Source organism: Saccostrea echinata, unplaced genomic scaffold (genome assembly GCF_033153115.1).
Source record: "Saccostrea echinata isolate AGI-Se365-2 ecotype Australia unplaced genomic scaffold, CSIRO_AGI_Sech_v1 ptg000020l, whole genome shotgun sequence".
NCBI classification, from domain to species: domain Eukaryota; kingdom Metazoa; phylum Mollusca; class Bivalvia; order Ostreida; family Ostreidae; genus Saccostrea; species Saccostrea echinata.
This window is the reverse complement of record NW_026889769.1, coordinates 6,336,641-6,358,469: the sequence shown is the minus strand read 5'-3', so window position 1 is coordinate 6,358,469 and position 21,829 is coordinate 6,336,641. Positions and strand designations below refer to the sequence as shown.

At 35.3% G+C, this 21,829-nt stretch overlaps 1 protein-coding gene across 1 annotated transcript in view; it reads left to right on the top strand.

Annotated features, from left to right (window-relative positions):
• Window positions 1-3,309: 3,309 nt before the first annotated feature.
• LOC133189854 (uncharacterized) overlaps window positions 3,310-21,829 on the top strand; it is a 65,976-nt gene continuing 47,456 nt past the window's right edge. The window contains exons 1-2 of the mRNA XM_061325247.1: window positions 3,310-3,510; window positions 3,691-3,793. Coding sequence (XP_061181231.1) covers window positions 3,310-3,510; window positions 3,691-3,793 — 304 coding nt within the window. The remainder of the gene's footprint in view (window positions 3,511-3,690; window positions 3,794-21,829) is intronic.

The window sequence follows — 21,829 nt, the reverse complement described above, 5'->3', positions numbered from 1 at the left end:
ATCCCAGGCCCGTTGCAACGGTTTCAAAGGGGGGAGGCACTTCCATAAAATTCTGCAAAGCTAAAAAAAACGCAAACTGACAAAAGGGGGGCAGCTTTCCAGAATTATTTGACAAGCAAAAAAAAAGCTAATTTACTGTCCAAATCCTGGAATTTGCCAGTGCTTGACCTTACAACATCAAAAAGGGGGGGGGGGGGGCAACCAGCATCTAAAGGAAATTTTACTATACCTCAGAAAAAAGTGGGAGGCCCCCTGCCCCCCCTCCCCCTGCGTTCTACGGGCCTGCATCCCAACAACGATACAATGTTTAAAAGGTTATTGATGTAAGGGTTTGGGTCTCAACGTTTAATTGTCTTACGTTTTCTGACGAACACTGAAAGAACACGCAATTAAAATATAACATAACACCATTACAGGTGTTTCTGTCTATTAGACCTATTGTGTTCTCAGCACACAGTTATGTAAATCGCAGGATAGATACTTCACAGTGGCTATTGGGTAATTGACTCCATTCCTTTGCGGATCCCGGGGTTTCATTGAAGTTCAACTTCTTTTTACACTGGATAGTTAATCAACGGTTGTTCTTTCGGTTTTAATGAAAATTTCAGGTCTCTAAAACATCACGTATATCCTCTTTTTCAGACTGTAAGATACGTTTGCTATATGTCCGGAAATAAAATGTATGTGCACCGTTAAAACCTTTTTAAAAAAACATGCACTCAGACGCAACTTGATGAACCGGGAGATAGACTATACAAACTATTCTCTCTCTCTCTCTCTCTCTCTCTCTCTTTCTGGAATATGTAAGGGAAAATTTTAAAAATAATCTTTAAAGCATTATGATACATTTGTCAAATCAATATGGAAGCATTTTCAGACAGTGTAGATCGAAGTCGATTAATGTTGTTAATATATCATAGATTTAATGAGACCAACAAATTATCGTTGTATCCTCAATTTACCTCACGTGAGCATTCTGGCCCACGAGCCTCTTGATTTATTATTCTTAATTTCTTAACCAAACAGATGAGTATATTCCTGTTAAAATCTACAAGGGATCACTATTCTACGGGAGTCATTTCCTTCACTTAGGGTATGCAGATTTTAAAGGTGATGCCACTTTTTCCACAGGCAAAAAGGTCATTTTTCGACCTTGAATAATGACCGGAAGACATTTTTTCGACGTTGAAAAATAAGCTCCAGTCATTTATCTACGGGAGTCTATATTCGTCTTTATACTTTATTTGCTTAATAACCAGGGGTAGAGAGATTTTCAAAGAATTTATGCATTTTCACTATATAATTAATATGGAACACCCCTGACCCAGAGGCAACGAATTTCATAATTTTGGTAGAAGCATCCTTGCTTATCATAACCATGCACTTAGTTTATCTGCTAACTACCCGGGAGCGGAGAAGGAAATTTTCAAAGAATAAATACATTTTCATATTATCAATACAACTCCACCCTAACAACAGAATCCCTGACCCTGGGGCCAAGAAATTTTCAGTTTTGGAAGGTCATCCTTGCTCATCATTACCATTCACTTAGTTTGTTTGCCAAATAAACAGGCGAAGACAAAAAGCTTTTTAGGTCACCTGAGTTTACTCAGATGACCTACTGCTATCTGTTTTCGTCTGTCGTCGTGCGTTAACATTTGAACATTTTCAGCTTCTTCTCTGAAACTGCTCAACCAGTCTAAACCAATTTTGGCATATAGCATCTATGGGTGAAGGGGAACAAAAACTGCGAATTTCATGGTTCCTTTCCCCTGGGGCCTGAGGGGTGGGGCCAAAACCACTAAACTTAATGCTGTCTTTACTCCTGGACATCAAGCAGTCAAACTGTTGGCATGATTGTAATAAGCATTGAGCCGTCTACCAAAATTGCGAAATTCTTGGGCCCAGGGTCAGGGTTTCTGGTGCTAGGGTGGGGCTGTGTTGAATATCTAGTGAAAATGCAGCTATTTATCAATCATCAAACGCTAGACAACCAACGAATACCAGGATGTGTGTGAACATAAATATACTAACATGTAAGATATTTCCTTTCCTTAACATGCAGGAGGAGGTCGTTAAACACTTTCTTTGTAAGTTACAACGAAATCTTAAAAGTCTGGTTTAATGTAAATATGGATGCCTATATATATATATATATATATATATATATATATATATATATATATATATATATATATATATATATATATATATATATATATATATATATATATATATATATTACATGACTGTATTTAAATGACAATTGCCTGAACTTTATTCCACCATATCCTTTTTATTCTTACATATTTACCTGCAGTTAACCTCGATTCTTTACGAGGTGGAAATATTATTTTTAATTAAATGATATTTTATTTTGTAAGTTTGTCAGATTTATAAGTTTCTCTTCATTCTTGATCGGTTACGATTTCAGCAACTTAAAAATAAGCAAGTCTTACTTTTAATTGGAATGTGTTAAGTTAATGTTAATGTAACTAGTGCAGAAAAAGTATTGTGACGAACGATTAAAAGAATGAGTGGACTTAACACCCTATTTTGCCTCTTTTTGCGAACCCTCTACCAAGCTGTAAATGAAGTGAATCCAAAATATTTGTGCAAAAGCAATGCCTCGGTGCCATGAATCAAATTTTAAGCAACGATACATTAGTGTCGCCGTCCGGAATTTGTCATGTACCTGGAGTGGTTTTTAGGTCACATAATAAATATTAATAGGAGACGGGGATACCGATCGGCATCAGCCTCTCTCTCTCTCTCTCTCTCTCTCTCTCTCTCTCTCTGGAAATTCAAATTTGTATATGGTATATTACAGCGCTGTCAATATGAAATTAAAAGAATTCTCTGGTGGATATTGTGAGGACACGCAAAAATATAACATTTAATTTGCTAAATTCTGAAAATGGCAGACCAGCTCAAAGATCGTGGTTACGTTTAAAGGGGCTTAGACACAGATTTGACGCTAATATTTTCTCAAATTTTCTGTATAATATCAGGCCAGGGTAACATTTAAGGGGTTGTCCGGGACATGATCCTGGCAAAGGAGATGTTGTTCGAGATGAGATCAAAGCTGATGATGAAACCACTGGACGTATTGAAAGAAATTCTTTAGGAATTCCAGGATTCGTTGGATACTTCCAACGGTCAACTAGTGGTGGCTATGCAATCAGATAGTTCTTAATGAAGGAAATGGAGGGCGGACAAGCGGGAACAACATTGCTTTCTGTAAAATATACCTTAGCTGATGCATTAAGTCTCCTGAGATAGCTGAAGAGAAACTAGAAAAGAAACTGGATGACAAAAAAGATAATCCCACAGCTGAAAACCTACATAAGGACTTCAAAAATCAGTGGGCAGATCGATTGTAAGGCAGGAATAGCGTACACAAGCCCAATTCGACAAATTGAAACTGAACAAAAAGGGTATTCGGAAGATGGCAGCATTGATGATGTTATCAAAGCCAGAACTGGTTGCCGGTCTCTTCAGAAAGACAATGTACACTGGGTTAGGAAATATAACACTTTGTAATGAGATGAGGAAACATGTTTATAATGTGACAATATCAGATTCAATGCTTATTATTATCAAATTATTATCCAAGAGAGTGAAAGGCAGAACAAACTGCGGTCTAAACAGCCTGTGTCTCAAATTACATGTAGCTCTATTTTCTTGCAGATCGACTCAATGAAGGAGGCAATGAAAAATTACCCTGTGAGTAAAATTAAATCTCTCAGGCTGGAGATGATCAAATGGAAGGAATTCTTGGGGCATTCCCAAAGTAATACGAGGACTTAACCAACAATTCAAGGAGCAGACTTGGATGTTCCGACTGACTGTCCATTTGCAAACGTTGCGACCAGTGCTGGATATGTGGCGGATCTGGTCATCGTCGACAACAGTGCCCAAACAAAAAACCTCACCCGTCGGTAAACCGCAGCGGGTCGTCTTAGAAGGTCCTCTTGGCGGGCCAGCTAATGAACTGTCCAAAAAGTTGTTTTGCACGGCATTGTCAATTGTCCAGTGACACAATCAAAGTTTGCACAAATTGTCATGTAGCAACATATTGTAGTGTAATTTGTGAAAAGGTTCATTGGCTTGCACATAAAAAAAATTGTAATGCTGTCAAATATATGAGCTCGAAATTTTTTTTAATGAATGTCAACCTAACAAATTTTCTGTAAATGAAATCATAGGTGGTGTATATGACATTGGGCCCAACATTGTAAAGAGAGTCAGGAAGCCCTGTAATGTTGGTGTATTATTGAATGAGAAATCTGTGAAAGTTTCATGGGATACAGAGACCCTAGCTGCAATAATGTAGCCCTCTCCGATTTTTTTTTTTTTTTGGGGGGGGGGGGGCTACAACTCCTTAGGATCTCCGTAAGGGTGCAAGTGCGGGAGTGTTTCAAACATTTCGGCTCAAATTATCAGTAAGTGGCTATTTTATTGACATATCTTACCTGAACTCATAAAATGTAGTTATGTAAGACATGAATTGATCCAAAAATATACAGAACGATCGGTATATCGGTTATTTTTCGTGTATGTCAACATCACAACTTACATTTATCCGCCATGTTTACTGACCTTGATCGATTTTATTTTGGGACAACCAATGAGAATTCGGGATCTAGGGGAGCGGATCGTATAGGATTTCCCTTATTTTAAGCATAAATATCACTGTTAATGAAAAAAATATCCCATGGAATGCTTTTATGTATCGATGTTTAGTGATATCATACAACAGAAACATTTATCAACACCGACATTTACTTTATCAAGTGATTCTAAATTTCAAGCGCAAGTCTCAGTACATCACGCGAGAACTGTCATGGCTGCTGAAGAGAACGACTTGTAAACACGCAGATTTATTTTAATTGGTTTTCGCGTATAAAGGGCTATGATGTTGATAGTGAATAAAAATTCCGTCCTATTGGAAGTAAGTTGAATGCAAAAACAATTTATTTTGCCTGCATTCGCCCGTATCTAAAAAATATATTTGCACCATTACGGAGATGCAGTGGAATTGTAGCCCTCACCTGAAAATATCATATTAAAAAAAATCGGAGAGGGCTACATTATTGCAGCTACAGAGACCCAAGTTTCAGTTCTAAATAAATCATGGGTCATGAATCATTGTCCAGAATTATATGCAAGTGTAAAGGGTGTTGAAGAATTCTCACAGTCAGAGAAATGTTCATTAGTATCTGCCTGTGGCTCAGATATACCTATAGAAGGTCTTATTACATTTACATTGAATTGTTAGAACAGGGCAGTGCAATTCAGGTGGCTTTTCTGATAACCAATGTATCTGATAGGAATGAACTATGCAATTCTTGGGTAATATAATATACAAAACCTATTACAAACTGTATATAGTAATTATACAATTGACTTATTAAAATATGCTCTACCGGCTGCTGATGAGATTCAGGCCAAAGGCCTTTAACGAGAACTGAGGGACACAGGAGATGGAACACTTGGAATGGTCAAAGTAGGACGCAGGAATATCTTTGTACCTAGGCAGTCATCGGTAGTCGTCAAAGTACCATTCAGGAGCAGACAAATTCCGCATAGCACTAAGGCTCTGTGCAATCCATCTCAGGACTTGGATCCCTATGGAATTGCATCACAGGAAATGCTCATTAATGTGAAGCCAAATCGCACTAGATATGTCAAGCTTTTATTGTATAATCCATCCACTGTATAATCCATCTAAAAGGTACATCCTTAGGACATCTTGAAAAGATTTGTTCATCAATTAACTTTGAAACTACAGGATCAAATGGTGTTCAGACAGTAAGTACTAAAACCAGTGAAAAGTGGGATCCATCCCTTCATCTTTCAAACTTTCCTTTCCCCAGATCAGAAAATCAAAGTCAAAATCAAGGAGTTATTGAGGGAGGATCAACTTCTCCATACTCTAGTCCAATCGTTTGTGTGAGGAAGAAAGATGGATCACTCCGTTTATGTGTTGATTATAGAAAGTTAAATGCTAAAATTGTCCAAAACCAACATCCAATTCCACGAGTTTAGGATGCACTTGATTCTTTTGAGAGGAAGTCGCTGGGTTTAGTAAAGCATACCATCAAAGCTTTGTGAAAGAGAAATGCAGGAATTACACTTCGTTTGTAACTCTATGGGGATACTATGAGTAGAATCGCATTCCATTTTGACTCACAGTGCTCTTGGAATATTCCAAGCGTACATTTACGAAGCTCTTGAAGGCCTCAGAGATAAGTGTTGCCTCCCTATTTAGAAGATATTCTAGTGTACAATAACTCTATTGAATCTCACTTGAATGACGAAAAGTGTATGTTGCATCGTATGAAAGAGAAGGGATTGAAAGTGAAACTTAGTAAATGTCACATCATTCAAAAACAGCTCCTTTGATTGGGTCACCTAGTCACCACATAGGGTCATATAGACCCAAACGACAAGGAGGCTGTGTTGAAAATTTGAAATTAAAGGATCAGAGATTTCAAATAGCTGGAGATGCGCGGAATGTAATAGGTTTTATCGGATATTACAGGAGTAATATCCCAAATTTCTCCCTTACAGCAAAACCCATCTACGACATGCTGAAAGATGAAAATAACGCACCTTATCGGTAAAGAAGTAGAAGAAAACTAAGTCCTGGAAATCAGGACAGAAGGTTCATTATTGCGGATTACATGGACGGCTGAGCATCAGCGTATCTTGGAGGATCTCATTGATGTTTTACTTCATCCACCAGCGATTGCTTTAACAAAGCATATACTCTCCACATTGATGCATCACAAATGGGTTTGGGGGCTATTCTTTATCAGAAGCAGGATAATGACAAGTTGGTTGTAGTTGCTAATGCGTCTAGAACACTGACACCTGCTTAACAAAACTACCATCTTCACTCGGGAAAATTAGAATTCCTAGCACTCAAATGGCCAGTGACAGAGCGATTGATAAACTACCTATACTATGCTACTCATTTTGAAGTGTACAGTATTATCTATAACCAAATGCAATATATTTTCACCGCCCCAAAGCTACTAGACGCTACATGATTAAGGTGAGTTTCCATGTTGGTGGATTTCCGATTCCATATCCAATACAAGCCCGATGTAAAGTGAATCAGATGAATTCAGTCGCATGCCACTCGACATATGCCAGATTACAGAAAGTTATCCTCCTGAAACCATTGTGATAGCAGTAAGGTTCGGTGAGACTGTCTGTAACAGCATTTGTGCACCAGTTTAAGAAAAAGAGCTACTTCAGGGAAGAACCTTTCCTTCTTCTAACAATTCTACCTTAACAAAGATCAGAAGAAGGGCCTATGATTCCTTTCGTACAAAAAGGGGGTAAGACCTTCAAAGGAAGTAACCAAAGTATGGAGCTCAGCATCTAAGTGTATTATACGAATGGCTTATATTGAAATAAGCAATGGATTACCCAGAAGACAGATTTCAACCCCACAAGAGGGACAAATTCAACAATTAGTGCTTCCAAAATGTTTTAGAAAATTAGACTTCAACTTTTCTATCGTTAACTTCTTTCATTTATGTAGCAATATACCATTATCACCTGCATATGGAGTATATGCCTCCCAGCTGATTCAATACGCAAGAGCATCTCTACGTACGAATGAAAAAGGTGAAGATAACGAACAGTGATCGATCTAAAAAAATCTACATACAATACACATCTCTGAACAGGGCATAAAACACGAGGTGGATTTAGGTACCTATGAGGAGTAAGCATCCCCTGTTGACCGGTCACGCCCGCTGTGAGCCCTATCTATTGATCAGATTGAAGGAACATTCCGTAGTCAAATTTAGTATAAAAACAAAGTCCTAACAATTGGTATTAAACACGTCAGACAGAATACGACCCAATGATAGGTTATATTTGCTAGCAAGGTCAATATAACAACCATAGAATTTACGAAATGCTGACTTTAAACGAGGTTCACTGTTGTTGAAATCCCTGTAGCATCAACTTATCTGTCAATAGTCTGCCTCGGTTTAAAAATTGATTGTACTCGGAGCATGATCTTGAGTATCGAATAAGTTGGGAGATGTAAATATGCAGGTGATAGCGGAACATTACTACATAAATAAGGAAAATTGACGATGGAAAAGCTGAAATCATCTCGTTTGTCATACAGTTTAGTTGTTAGTTGACCCTTATCGTCTATAGTCAGTAAAACATGCAAATGGGAAACAGATGTGGCAGACTCTGTGGTGTCTTTTATTTCAAGTTCACTGGGATATATAGAAACGGAACGAAATATGAATGGAAGTAACTAGTGTTCATTGATAAAACGTCGTAGATATAACTAAATGTCGAGCTGAAGGCCATAGCAAGTGTTTTTCCTTCTCATGTAGAAGTTTTTGTTTCTGTTTCTTAGGAATATAAAAATAATTCGAATATATAATAAAGAAGCACAATTAGTGCCAATCGGACAATTTCAAACACTTTCTAAGATTTCTAAAACCAGGCAAGTTATTGATAAATAAGTTGATGATACAAGGATATCAACAGTTCCATTTAATGTCAACATTTCGCAAATTCCAGGGTTGATACAATGGCATTGTTACAAGATTCTATCATTAAATCGAATGTTGACTGAATTTTTCATACGCATTGTACCGGTCACTGTAGTCTAGTGGTAGGGCGTTCGCTTCGTGATCGGGAGGCCTGGGTTTGATTCTCGTTCGCCGCGGCGCGTCAGACCTAAGACCTAAACATAGGTAGTGACTGTTTCTTCGCCAAGCGCCCGGCACTGGAAGTGAAAGTCACGGGTCTTTCGGATAAGACCTTAAAAACCGAAGTCACAGTAGGCGTTGGCACGATATAGAACCCTCACTGCTCAATGGCCCTGAGTGCCGAGTATAGGTCTAAATTTGAAGCCCTTCACCAGAATATTGGCACGCCTCTATAGGAGTGAAAAATTCTCGAATGGGACGTTATAAACAACATACAATTAATCAATCAATCATACACACTGTTAGGCCAGTATTTTCTCACTGAATTGTTTACGAATTTCTTCGTTTGCCCGATCCTGCAAGGAACACGCGGTGGTTGTGACCGGTCGACGTGGGATGCTTACTCCTCATGGCACCTGATCCCACCTCTGATGATTTTAGAGGTCCATTTGCTCTGCTCCAATTTTGTATTATTCGAATGGCCTTTTGGCCTTGATTACTGTTCGTTATCTTCAGATTTCTTTAAACATCTACATGATGACTTGTGACATCTAGGAGTAGAGAGGGTATTGAGTTGTACAAGGGACCAATTCTACCGGCCTCATATGGGTTTAGAGATTGAGCGTTATGTCTTTCAGGAGTGTTGTTGTATAAAAGACAAAATTCTTCTTCAGCGCAAAGCAGCACTGTGTTCAGCTGTTAGGATTTAGAATGCCTACTAGACAACCTCAGGATCAGGGGCGCGAATTCGTGGACAGATTTTTCTTTGAGTTACAGAGGCTTTGTGGAATTCATCAACATACAACACCCTAGCTACCACCCACAGGGCAATGGCCACGTGGAAGACAGTAGATATGTTTAAGAAACATAATATGTTTAATTATGCGATTTGAACAATGTAGAAGATGAATTTCATTTTATCTTAAAATGTCCGGTATATCATGATTTCAGAAAACAATACATCAAACAATATTATGTTAACTTAAAAAAACAAGTGTCTTAAGTAGTGTTCAGATTGTCAAGAAATAAAATTTGTAAATTGGAAAGATTTTTATTTTGTTCTCGCAACGAAGATTAGAACTGTTTACATCTTACATGTTACAGTTTGTAGCATAAACCGTATAAGTGGAAATGTTAGCAAGACGCAAATTTAGCGATTTTTCCTTAGAAATTGATATTTGTTCTTAGCAAGAAGTAATTTTAGCGATTTTAAAATACTCACCAAAGAAGCTTTTACAAATGAAACTCAATTAATTTTTTGCGATTTTCAATTTTAGCGAGCTCAGCACCCTCGCTAATAATGCCAAAATTAAACCCTCGCTAAAAAAAAGACTGCTTATACGGTATTCTCTGTGTGTGTGTGTGTGTGGGGGGGGGGGGGGGTAATGCACCAATTCTACCATAATTATCATGCATTATTGTTCATTTTGTACATGTACATGTCTTATTATCTGATGTACCATAGGGCTCAAGGAAAATGAAGAATTGAATAACAATTTATCGAAATGATACAATGCTCCAGTTTATGTCCAGCAGAGCATTGTGTTTAATGGCGGTATGACCCAAAATTAAAAGTTCTTCTCCCCTTTTTTTTAATTACATTGTAAGTGGAGGAGATTAAGCATATTTGTTAAACCTGCCCAATATATTGTATTTATTTATGAATCGGCGCGTGTTATTTTTGGACTCAATTCTACATCAAAGTATATGTCATCCGCATGCTGTTAATCCCCCGTTAACAATGGAAGCACAATCTATATACACAATTATTTCCTTACGGTTAAAGCAAATTGTTTAAGAGTTTATTTTTCTTACCCCTATATCAAAATACATTTCAGTAAATTATTAGTTTAGTTGGAAATATTTTCTGTATGGAATCACTTTATGCATTAATTCGGTAGTATTGTCCTCTGTTCATTCCTTAATCGAAAACCCTGTTTGAATAAATGTAATTGATCTTCTAATCCATAATGTCAGTAACAGAGGTTCAAATCAAGTAGTAACAACATTAAAACTCTCCGGCATTAACCTATAAATCACCTATTATTATCATTGGATTTAGAACTTTTACATTCGTGTACTTGTTTAGTAGAAAAGTATATTTATTTCCTCCAGTAAATGAATTTTCCGTACAAAAAAATTCATTGGTGGTATCCCTCTTTTTTATCTCATTTTCTGCAGAAACACACAAAAAAATAATCTTACGGGTCTTTTATGGTTTTTTTGGAGGGTGTGTCTTGTTTTTGTTTGTTTGTTTGTTTTTTCATAGTTCAGATCACAAAATTAAGTAATTATTATTAGCTATCCAGGTTCAATCACGGGTGCACGGGGATTCACTCTGGGTTTTATTCCATACACCCTGAGGTAAATATTTTTAAATTAAATTAAATATAATTTAGAATATGTACATTAATTAAAATAAACTATTAGTATTTATCACATGTTTAGCAATTTCCCCTGTGCATGACTCATTGGATAATATTTCTTATATATAGAAAATCAAATAAGATCCATGTTTATATGCTTTGTGCGGATCTAGCTAAGTTTAAAATAAAAATCCACCGTTAACCATTTTTCGGTGGTGGTGGTGGTGGGGGGGGGGGGGGGGGGGGGGGTGTTGCACATTATCAGCATGGTAATTTTGTGAATAATCATCAATTGACTTTTTTTCACTTGAATATATTTTACATATTAAAACATAATAATGATGAATTAATAGCATCATCAATTTCTGCATCAAATGACAAGGAAAACACTTACTTTCAGAATTTAAAAAAAAAGAGAGAAAGAAAATGTAATATATATATATATATATATATATATATATATATATATATATATATATATATATATATATATATATATATATATATATATATATATATATATATATATAAACAATTTTACATATCCGACAACAGTTTAAGGATATATGATGCAAACAAACTTTTGTCAAAAATCTTAAAAATAACAACTTAAGTCATGTTCAGAGGAGTAAAATGAATAACTTAATCGAATGGATTTACATTTTTCACTCAAAATTTCACAATAATTGGATTTATAGTGACAAAAAGTTGTATAGATTAATAAGGATGGTTGCAGAAAGGTAGAATTTTTGTAACATCATAGAAAGTTTACAATTTCTTAATATTTTAGAAATTTATTATTCGCATCATTTACAACCAAAAAAGGTCCAAAAATATATACCAATCCAGACATCCATTTTTTTTTTTTTTTTTTTTTTTTTTTGTATCATCTGTCCTTAATCATTCGTAAAAGTTCTGTTATTATTCTCAAGCGCGTAATTCCCACGAATATAGCTGTACCTGTCCTCAGTTTTTCCGTCAGGATATCAGGTATACATAATTACTAAATATGTGAGAAACGGAAATGCCACAATTAAATATCCCATGGTGTAACAAAAATTTTAAGGTGAAAACAGCTTTTTTTCTCTACGGACAATGAATCCGTTTAAAAGGTCGGCATCGCCACAGAGTAGTCTTTGTTTACCTACCCGTAAAAAAATATAGTCCCAGAAAAGCGATATTGGTCACTCGGCATTTAACACATTCTACCGCACAATGTAGCCGAAAGACAGCTTCGAAAAAGTGAGAGATGTATCGCTCAGGATTTATATCCGTGTCTTTTCTAATAATTTATTTGGTTTCATTCGTTCAAAGTGGATTATACAGTGAATTTTTTCTTGATTCTGGCGGGTATGTTTTTTTTTTCCACCACATTTTTTCAATAACAATAGAGGTACATGTATAGATAGAGTTCCGTTTGTGTCTGGTTGAAACTCATTGTTGCTTGTTTTCTTCTTTTTTTTTTAATTTTTAAAGTGTACCAGCAATATTTGGGTAACAAAGCTGAAAGAGAACTATGCTGCAAATCTTTTTCAATTTGTTTTTCAACAATTGGATCAAATCTAAATAAAAATTTTCGAGTACATATAGGTATAACTGCAAATTACCAATATGTCGAATATCCAGAGAGTGAGAGAGAGAGAATGCCATCAAATAAGTTTGCATATATTGATAAAACTTTAACAATTATAAATCTAACTGTATAATTTCAAAAGCCGAAGAAAAACTTCAGAACATTTATTTTTATTTCTTAGATTTAATATTTTTATTCATTAATTTATTTTTACATTGAGGCAATGGAATTCTATTTTCTTTATACGACCTGACAAAAACGGTGCCCAAATTGAGAGGGATTTGTCTTTTTGGTGACTTTTCAAACAACAGAATAATAGATGTTTACCATTTTGTGGGGGGTATTGGATGTTCAATCTTAACACAATCATTTTATTTTTACAAAGAAATTCTGTTTTGTATCTACATGTTTGCATGAGGTTTTAATATGTACATGTATGCAACAAGTTCATGCCAATTAAATGAAAAAACAAAATCAAGGGAAGTACATCCCTTTCTTACCATATTCTTAGATAACTTTAAAAAGAGATACAATGTCTATCACTTACGTAATAATGCTTTGTGTGGCCAATTCTTAAATTCACTGTAGAATGTGAATGTTGAACGCTAGTAAACAATTTAAAATCCAGAATTTATTGCCTACGGAAAATTTTGGTAATTGTTTAATTTAAGGTGGACAATGGAGCAATCACCAGTGAACTTAGTTTTTGTGTCATTAATCTTCATTGTCCGTGATATGTAATTAATTAAAAGAAATAAATTACACATGTAAGGATCGTTTACTATATATACAAACATTTTCTTGCGTAAATAGGATCCTTATTAATTTATTTACTTTATTAGTTATGCATTAATTGAAATGTTTTACAAACTCGGTGGATTACGGAGATAAACAGTTTACTAAATTTTATTTCAACATATTTATTCCTTAAGAATTCTTGAAAATAAGAAACTAAAATAAGAAAGCAAAACGAAATTTCGAATGTAACCCCTGTGTATAGAAACGGCTCAAAGAATGTTGTTAGCAACTACAGACCGATATCTATGTAACTTCATCCCTACAAATGATACTTAAACTTTAATGCTATCTGCGTGGTTTCAGTCCTAATGACTCGACGGTCAACCAGTTCTTGGGTATTATGAGTGACTTTTATAAAGCTGTTGAACAAGAAAAGGAGGTTAGAGTCGTATTCTGTGATATTAGCAAAGCTAGTGATAAAGTATGGTATAAGGGCCTCCCCGAACAACGTGTTGTACGTAATAAATGCATGGGGCGAAATCGGACATAGAATCGGACATAGAATATTGCCTTTCCACAAATTTTATTTAAAAACAAATTTTGTACTTTATGACTACTAGTCTTAACAACAAAATTAATTTTTGAATAAAATTTGTGGAAAGACAATATTTTAAAGCTGGTGTTCCCCAGGGGAGCATTCTTGGCCCACTACTATTTCTTATTCATATAAATGACCAGATAATAGATATAGAATGTGTAATAAAACTTTTTGCGGATGATACATCGATTTATGCGATTGCTGAAAACATTTTTAATTCATCAAATTTAATTAATAGTGACCTTGCAAATATCAAGGATTGGTCAAAAAACTCTTCAAAACCGAACGCTTACCAATATCTAGAAAAACTTTCATCCCTTACATCCATCAATTGTATTTGGCAACGTTCATTTAAAAAAGCACTGTCCAGACCCACAAGCTTTTGAAAGTAGTATTTGCCAGTAATTTATCTTGCACGTGGAAGAAATTATAGTTAAAGCATACAATCGCCTGACAATATTATGCAGAGTTATTTAAAGTTATACTAGACAGAAAAACACTACAGAATTTATTTTTTGTTTGTTTGTAAGACCTGCACTGGAATACGCTGATATATAATGTGGGACAATTTATCAAACTATCTAGCAGATAAACTTGAAGGTGTACAGCTTGAAGCTGCAAGAATAGTTACGGGAGGGAATAGGATGGCAACTAGATACTTGTTATACAAATAGACGGGATGGGAAACTCTATCAAAGAGGAGACAAAATCTTCGTCTGATTCAACTCTACAAAATACATGTACATGTATATCTTAAAAAATCACCTGATTAGTTAGTAAATATTTTTCTCGGATTGTGGTAATCATAATTATAACACTAGACAAGCAAACTCACTTCAAGAAATTCAAACCAGAAATCAACTATTCAATAATTCCTTCTTTCCTAGTTCAATACGTCTTAGGAATAAATTACCTTAAATGATTCAACATCAGTCCCTCTCTTTCGAAGTTTTAAATCAAATTTAAATTCTAGTCTATATATCGCACCCTTTTTTGAATATGATCGGTCAAGTTCTACATACAACACTCAGACTCGAATGTAGTTCTCTGAATCTACCTGTACAGTATATTTAGTAGTATGTAAATTATGGAATATAATTTTTGTTGCCTCTTCATAAGTTACCCAGATACAATTAAAGGATAATAATTTTATTGGCAAACACTTACTTACGAGTATAACTGACTTGTATTATATGACATCTAGATTTTATGCCTCCGTAATCGAAGATTCGAGGGCATATAGTTTTTGCCCTGTCCGTCCGTCTGTCTAGCTGTCTGTTTATCCGCATAAACTTTAATATTGCCCATAACTTTTGATTTGTTGGAGATATGGCTTTCATATTTCACATGTATTCCTTGCATGTGACAAGACCTTTCTTTAGGTACCACCATATTTCACCTTTCGACTGAGTTTAACCCAGTTTTGCAAAATTTTACCCAACATTAACCTTGCCCATAACTTTTGAACAGATGGTGCTAGGGCTTTCATTCTTCACATATGTAATCCTTGGAACAGGACCTTCCTTTTGATAACAAGAACTTTTACCCTTCTCTAACAAAAAAAAAAATACTATAGTTAACTATAGTTTACTATAGTTAACTACAGTGATAACTTTGATGTACTATAGTGATAACTTTGACGCTTTGATTTACTATAGTAATAATTTTGACACTTTGATTGACTAAATTGATAACTATGAAAACTCTGATTTACTATTGTGATCACTATGAAAACTTTGATTTACTATGGTGAAAACTTTGATTTACTATGGTGGAAACTTTGATTTATTATAGTGATTAACTTTGATTTACTATAGTGATTACTTTAATTGACACTATGGTGGTCACTTTGAAAACTTTGATTTACTATAGTGATAACTTTGACACTTTGATTTACTTTAGTTAACTATAGTAAATTATAGTTAACTATAGTATTTTTTTGTTACGGTTTGACCTCCGAGTTTGACTTTCTTTTGGAAAACTTTAACCTTGGCCATAATTTTTGAACAGTTGGTGTCAGGACTTTCATACTTCACATATGTAATCCTTGTGAAAAGACTTTCCTTTGGATACCAACAACTTCGACAATTTGACCTTGACCTTGGAGTTTGATCTACTTTTGAAGAACTTTAACCATGACCATAACTTTTGAATGGCTGGTGCTAGGTCTTTCATATTTCACTTGTGTTTTTCTTATAAGAAGGCCTTTCCTTGGGCATCATTAATTTTGACCATTTGACCATGACCTTGATGATTGACTCACTTTTGAAAAACTTTAACCTTTCCCATGTCTTTTTAATGGTTACTGCTAATGCTTTCATATTGGGTTAAAATTTATCACGCTCCCTACAAATGCATCAAGTAAGAGCGTGTAGATGAAAATATAACACCGGGTGTATAATAGTACACAAAGAAAGGAAAGAATTGAAGTCGAAGGAAAATCTTCAAAAATGCATTTTATCATTATTTATTTTTTTTACATCAACAAAACAAAAAGTAAGCCATTCATTCAAACCAGATCACAAACATATTTGTTTTCTACTGAAACAATGAAGAGACCAAGATGATATGTTTTAATAGTAAATAGACATAAAATAGTTTGATTTCAAATCTTTTACTTTCAACCCGAAAGTGTTAAACGATGAGAACAATATTATTGCTTTCCATTTCTGAAAGATTTTGTGAACCATGAAGTAGAATATCAACAGTATTATAGGGTGAGGTATTGAAGGAATAGTTCTCTTAAATTGTTACAGGTTTTAAGAAAATGCTGGTTTTGAACATATTTTATTGAATAAATCAAAAGGATTGGAAACAAGTTCTTACAACTTACTATTTCATCTCCTTAATTATAACTCTATGTCATGCAATTGAAATAGTACAGAAATAATAAATAAGAAAATGCTCATTAGTTTTGAACAATCTCGCCACATAAACATAGTAGAGAATTACGCAGATTACTATATTCCAGAGAATTATGCAGATTACTATGGAACATGCGGCTTTTGGGTCTCCTTTTTTGTCATAAAAAATGTTTTCGACCCCTATAATTGGCCGGCCCCTAGAGTGAAAACGAAAATCCTGGAACCAGTGATTGCACATATAACACAGGCCCGTAGGAAGCAATTTCACTTTGAGGGGGCACAACCATACATTTTCAGTTGGGGGGGGGGGGCACTATCAACTACCAAAATTCCTTGACAAGCAAAAAAAAAAAAAAAAAAAAAAAAGGTCATCAGACGTTATTATTGAGGGGGCACAAACATACAGTGGCCATATTTTCTATAGTATACTATATATCGGCAAAATTATTGGGGGGGGCACGCCCCCCCGTCCCCCCCCCCCCCCCCGGTTCCTACGGCCTTGTTAACATACACTGTAGTTATGACATATAGGACATAAGTTGTTAGTCAAAAACATGGTTTGCCTACTCAGAGAAATGTCTCTAGTTTACTTCATAAAATTCAAGTTGTCATGAAATTCAAATTGCTTTAACCCCCCCCCCCCCCTGACTTCGCCAATCATAAACCAAAAGATGAAATGTTAATTGCGCACAATATAAGAGAAAATATAAGAGAAATTCTTGGAACAGTTTTTTTAAAGTTGTTTTTGACCCCCCGAATACACCGAAAGGGAGAGAGCCACGTACAGTCTGCGTTCAGGCCACCACCATTTGAAGATAAAATGGCTACTGTTTACATGGTTTAAAATGTAAGTAGATTTTGAGAAAGAAGATAGTATGACAGAGGACCAGAATAACAACAATTTACCCAAACTTTCTTTAGGAAAAAAAAGTGGTGAAAGTGATCGAAGAGCTCTGTATTCGGATTCTCCGTTTTTGTTAGTCCGAAATATCTGACGTTTTCCAGGCTTTTTTCACGATTTTGATATTTTACGTGCCAGGAAAACGTCAGAACCGGCACCATTACAAAAACTGGAAATTCGCCGCCTCCAACTGGAGGCGGCATTCTCGGGTTGATTTTCAATACTTGCGAACCGAATTAAATGCTGAATTCACAACTGCAATGCCTTTAGTACTCACCAGCATCGTTTATATGGGTTTGTTATGAAATATACAATTTAGTGAAAACATTTTATCAGACGGACGAGTTTTCTTTACATTTCGTCCATTTTAAAATCTTGCAAGACCAAATCGAAATGTAGAGTGATCTTTTCTTTTCATCGATATTGGTGAGTACTAGAAGCATTGTGCTACTGATGAATTGTAAGTTCGGCATTTAATTCAGTTCGGAAGTATCGAAAATCAGCTCCGGTCGGAGACAGTGAAATTTCAAGTTTTCGTAATGGCGCCAGTTCTGACGTTTTCCTGGCATGTAAAATATCAAAATCGTTAAAAAAGCCTGGAAAACGTCAGATATTTCGGACTACGTTTTTGTTTGTATTTTAGATTTTTGGCGTCCGGAATTTTGCGCGGGAAAGTTTAATATATTGACACAGGCGATAGCTGCTAAAAGCTTTTAGGTATTTTTACAATGTTTACTGAATTTATTAACTATGTTGATATCTCTGTAGGAAATGTATGGTGGCATATTTCTGCCCCCTACCTGCAAGAGAAATTATGTTAACATGCAAGAAAAGTACAGTATGTCAACATGCAAGATAATTATGTCAACATGCATGATACATGTAATAATTATGTTGATATATACAAGTTATGAATCTTTTAGAGAATCTAATTTTAAGTGAAAACGGTACCTGGTGAAAACGGCACTTGAGAATAGTCAAAACGGCACTTATTGCAAACTGCATAGCTTTATCAGGGACCTATATACCGGTAAACTTCGTTATCTCGACATCGACGGGACCATCGGAAAATGTCGAGATATCCGAGGTGTCGAGATATCAGAGTTGAGACTTGACGTCCAAGATTTCATTGCATAGCAAAACAGACAAGCTTATTATATGTACATGACTTTAATATAGACTGTAGCTCAACATATTTCAGAATTCCCTCTATTTTTATAAAAAATCTAAGAAGTTATTTTAAAAATCTTGTTTATAAAACGTGTTCTTTATCGAAATCTTTCTAAATTCACAAAGTTTCAGCACAAAGTTACAGCATTGACCTGCTTTCGCGTGTAACTTGCCTTTTCGTCAGAACAGGATACGAAATGCGCTCTATAAACTTCGAACCGTATAAAGTCGACATCCGATATACGGTAAAAAAAATAAATGCGGAGTATTTTTTTCTTATTTTATTCATGAAGAATGTACAATAAAATTAATTTTTTTTTTAAGAGATTTGTGTATCTAAACTAACGTAGTGATGTTACAGATGCACGAATTACGACTGATTCGGTCAATCGTGTCGTTAATTGGATTGTTTCCTGTTGAATACATTTTAACTACAAAATATCATTAAAACATTTTTTTTTAATTCCGTAGTTTGAAATTTTCAGTGTGTTTGTTATTCATTGTAATTTAGTTATCTTTTTCAAATTTAAAAGTTATGTTACGTTTCGATATAAATAACATTCTGTACATTTACGCAGAATCGTGTAGATTTAGCAATGATATTACCCAAGCTCAATTAACTTCTCAAAGACGCCGAAGGGGCTTGGGGTTCACCTACAAAACACAGTATATAAAATTAATTAAGCAGCGTGCAGTCAAAACATGGGTGTGAAAGGTGTGAAACTTTGACGACGTCGAAATACCCGGAGTCGTCCGTGCGTGACGAACGACCCTAGCTGACAAACAGTTAGGTTCAGTAGAGCAGAAAATTGCCGATGTCGACATATGCTAGGTAAATTTTGCTCTTGGGACTGTGAATATACGTCGAGATAACCCGGGTTGTCGACATTACCGAGGTCGACATATCAGAGTTTTTGCAAATCATTTATATAGTAAATACTGCCGGGACCGCGGAAGGATGTCGACATATCCCAGGTTGTCGACATATCCGATGTCGAGATACCGAAGTTTACCTGTACTTAGTATACATGTATAGGTCCCTGGCTTTATAGCTTTATTTACCTACCAAAATGAATTAAAGTTATTTCTTAAATTAGCATTTTCCTCGGCATGTGCAGAAAAACGCACTGTGAAAATTTTCAAATTTAAACTCATCTGGAAAACAATTCATGAAAAAATCACTCTTGAAAATGTGTCTTTTTAATAAAGTTCTAGAAGTTTTGGGGCTATATACAACAGTTGAGTTGTGACTAAACAGTTACTTCTTGAATGAAATAACAAAGAAAACCAGTTCTGGCTAACATGATAATTGATTGGTAATTATTCAGCACAATGTGAAGTAGTCATACTTATCCATGCCTCACACAAAGTGGTGTACAGTTACTCAAACAATGAAAATACATTTTTTGCTTAAAAGTATTCAAACACAGCAATGTTTAATCTATCTCTGCTTTGGATGGCTTTTTTTTAAAAATCCCTAATATAAATAAATTACATTAGTACATGTAATCATATACTTGCGATTTTTTGGTCTTTTTTAGATAAAAAGCAAAATTGTGAAAAGTTGCACTGAAATAGCTAAATAAAGCTACCTAAGGTAGCTAAATAAAGCTAAGGTGAGGGAATTCTAGCTACATTGCTAAGTGTACTGATTGTACCTGTGTACTGGACCTGTATACAAAAAAAAAGACATAGATCTATCATGTCTATATCGTGGAAATGGTCCATCCACTATGTTAGCAGCGGGCAACTAGCTGCAACAGATCAAGTGCGGACAGCATGATCCAACATCTAGAATGGCAGACACTTGAACAGCGAAGGGAAATTGCCAGACTTGTGCTATTATACAAAATTGTTAATGCAGGGTTTGAAATTCACTAAATACAACTCGCAAAACGAGAGTTAGAATTCCCAAATTGCGAGTTAAAAATTAGGTAACTCGCAAAAACTTGCGAGTTGATTTTTTTTTTTTTTTTGCATTGAAACTGTAACAAAATTATATAATATGACAGAACACAATACTTTTGATTTAAATGATAAAATCAGTGATTTAAATAAAAGTCACACTGTAGTTGTATTTTGTGTATTGTACAGTGGTTACATGTATTTAATTTATAAATTTAACTTTATGTGAAAATTGCGAGTAGTCTTATAAAATTGCGAGTTCACTTTGTTGGTACTCGCAATTATTTGCGAGTTGTAATTTTAGGGAGTTTCTAACCCTGTAATGATCAAGTTGCCATCAACAAGTGTGATCAACTGACACCACCATTATGTCGAACACAACATTCTCACCAACAGGCCTACTGAATACCATTATGTAAGAGTCAGACTATCACAATTAAGTACTCATACTTCCCTTGTACCATCAAGGAGTGGAATAACTTACCTCTAGGAATTGTGTCGGCCCACAAACCTGATACCTTCAAGTCTCAGGTGTCCACCCACTTATTCAAAAGATGAACTGCTATTTCAATCTTTTAATTTTTAATATTTTGTGTATCATGCACATCACCACCTGCCAAAATAATTAGATAACTGGGCAGAACCAGAATTTCCAAAACAGGCAAAAGATGTAAATCCAGTGACAGGACCTGTACGTTATTACAGTGTACCTATAGTCTCTGCTGAGATTCGGCATGGCTGGATATTTTGACTGGCCTTCACTGAATCTTGGACAGTCCAGGGATCTCACCAGAGATTATGATTATGTCTAATCAGTACATCAACAAAATGCATGTTTTTGTTGGCTCAGACCCTTTCAATGAATATATGTTTTTTCCCCCCTAAAGTGAGGGTGTGAATTTGACCTAATTTCATGACCTTGGATATGTTGACACAGTGACCTACTTTTTGAATATTGCAGTTATTCACACCATTCAGAGCCCTTGTACCAGAAATGGTAAAACCAATCAATGTT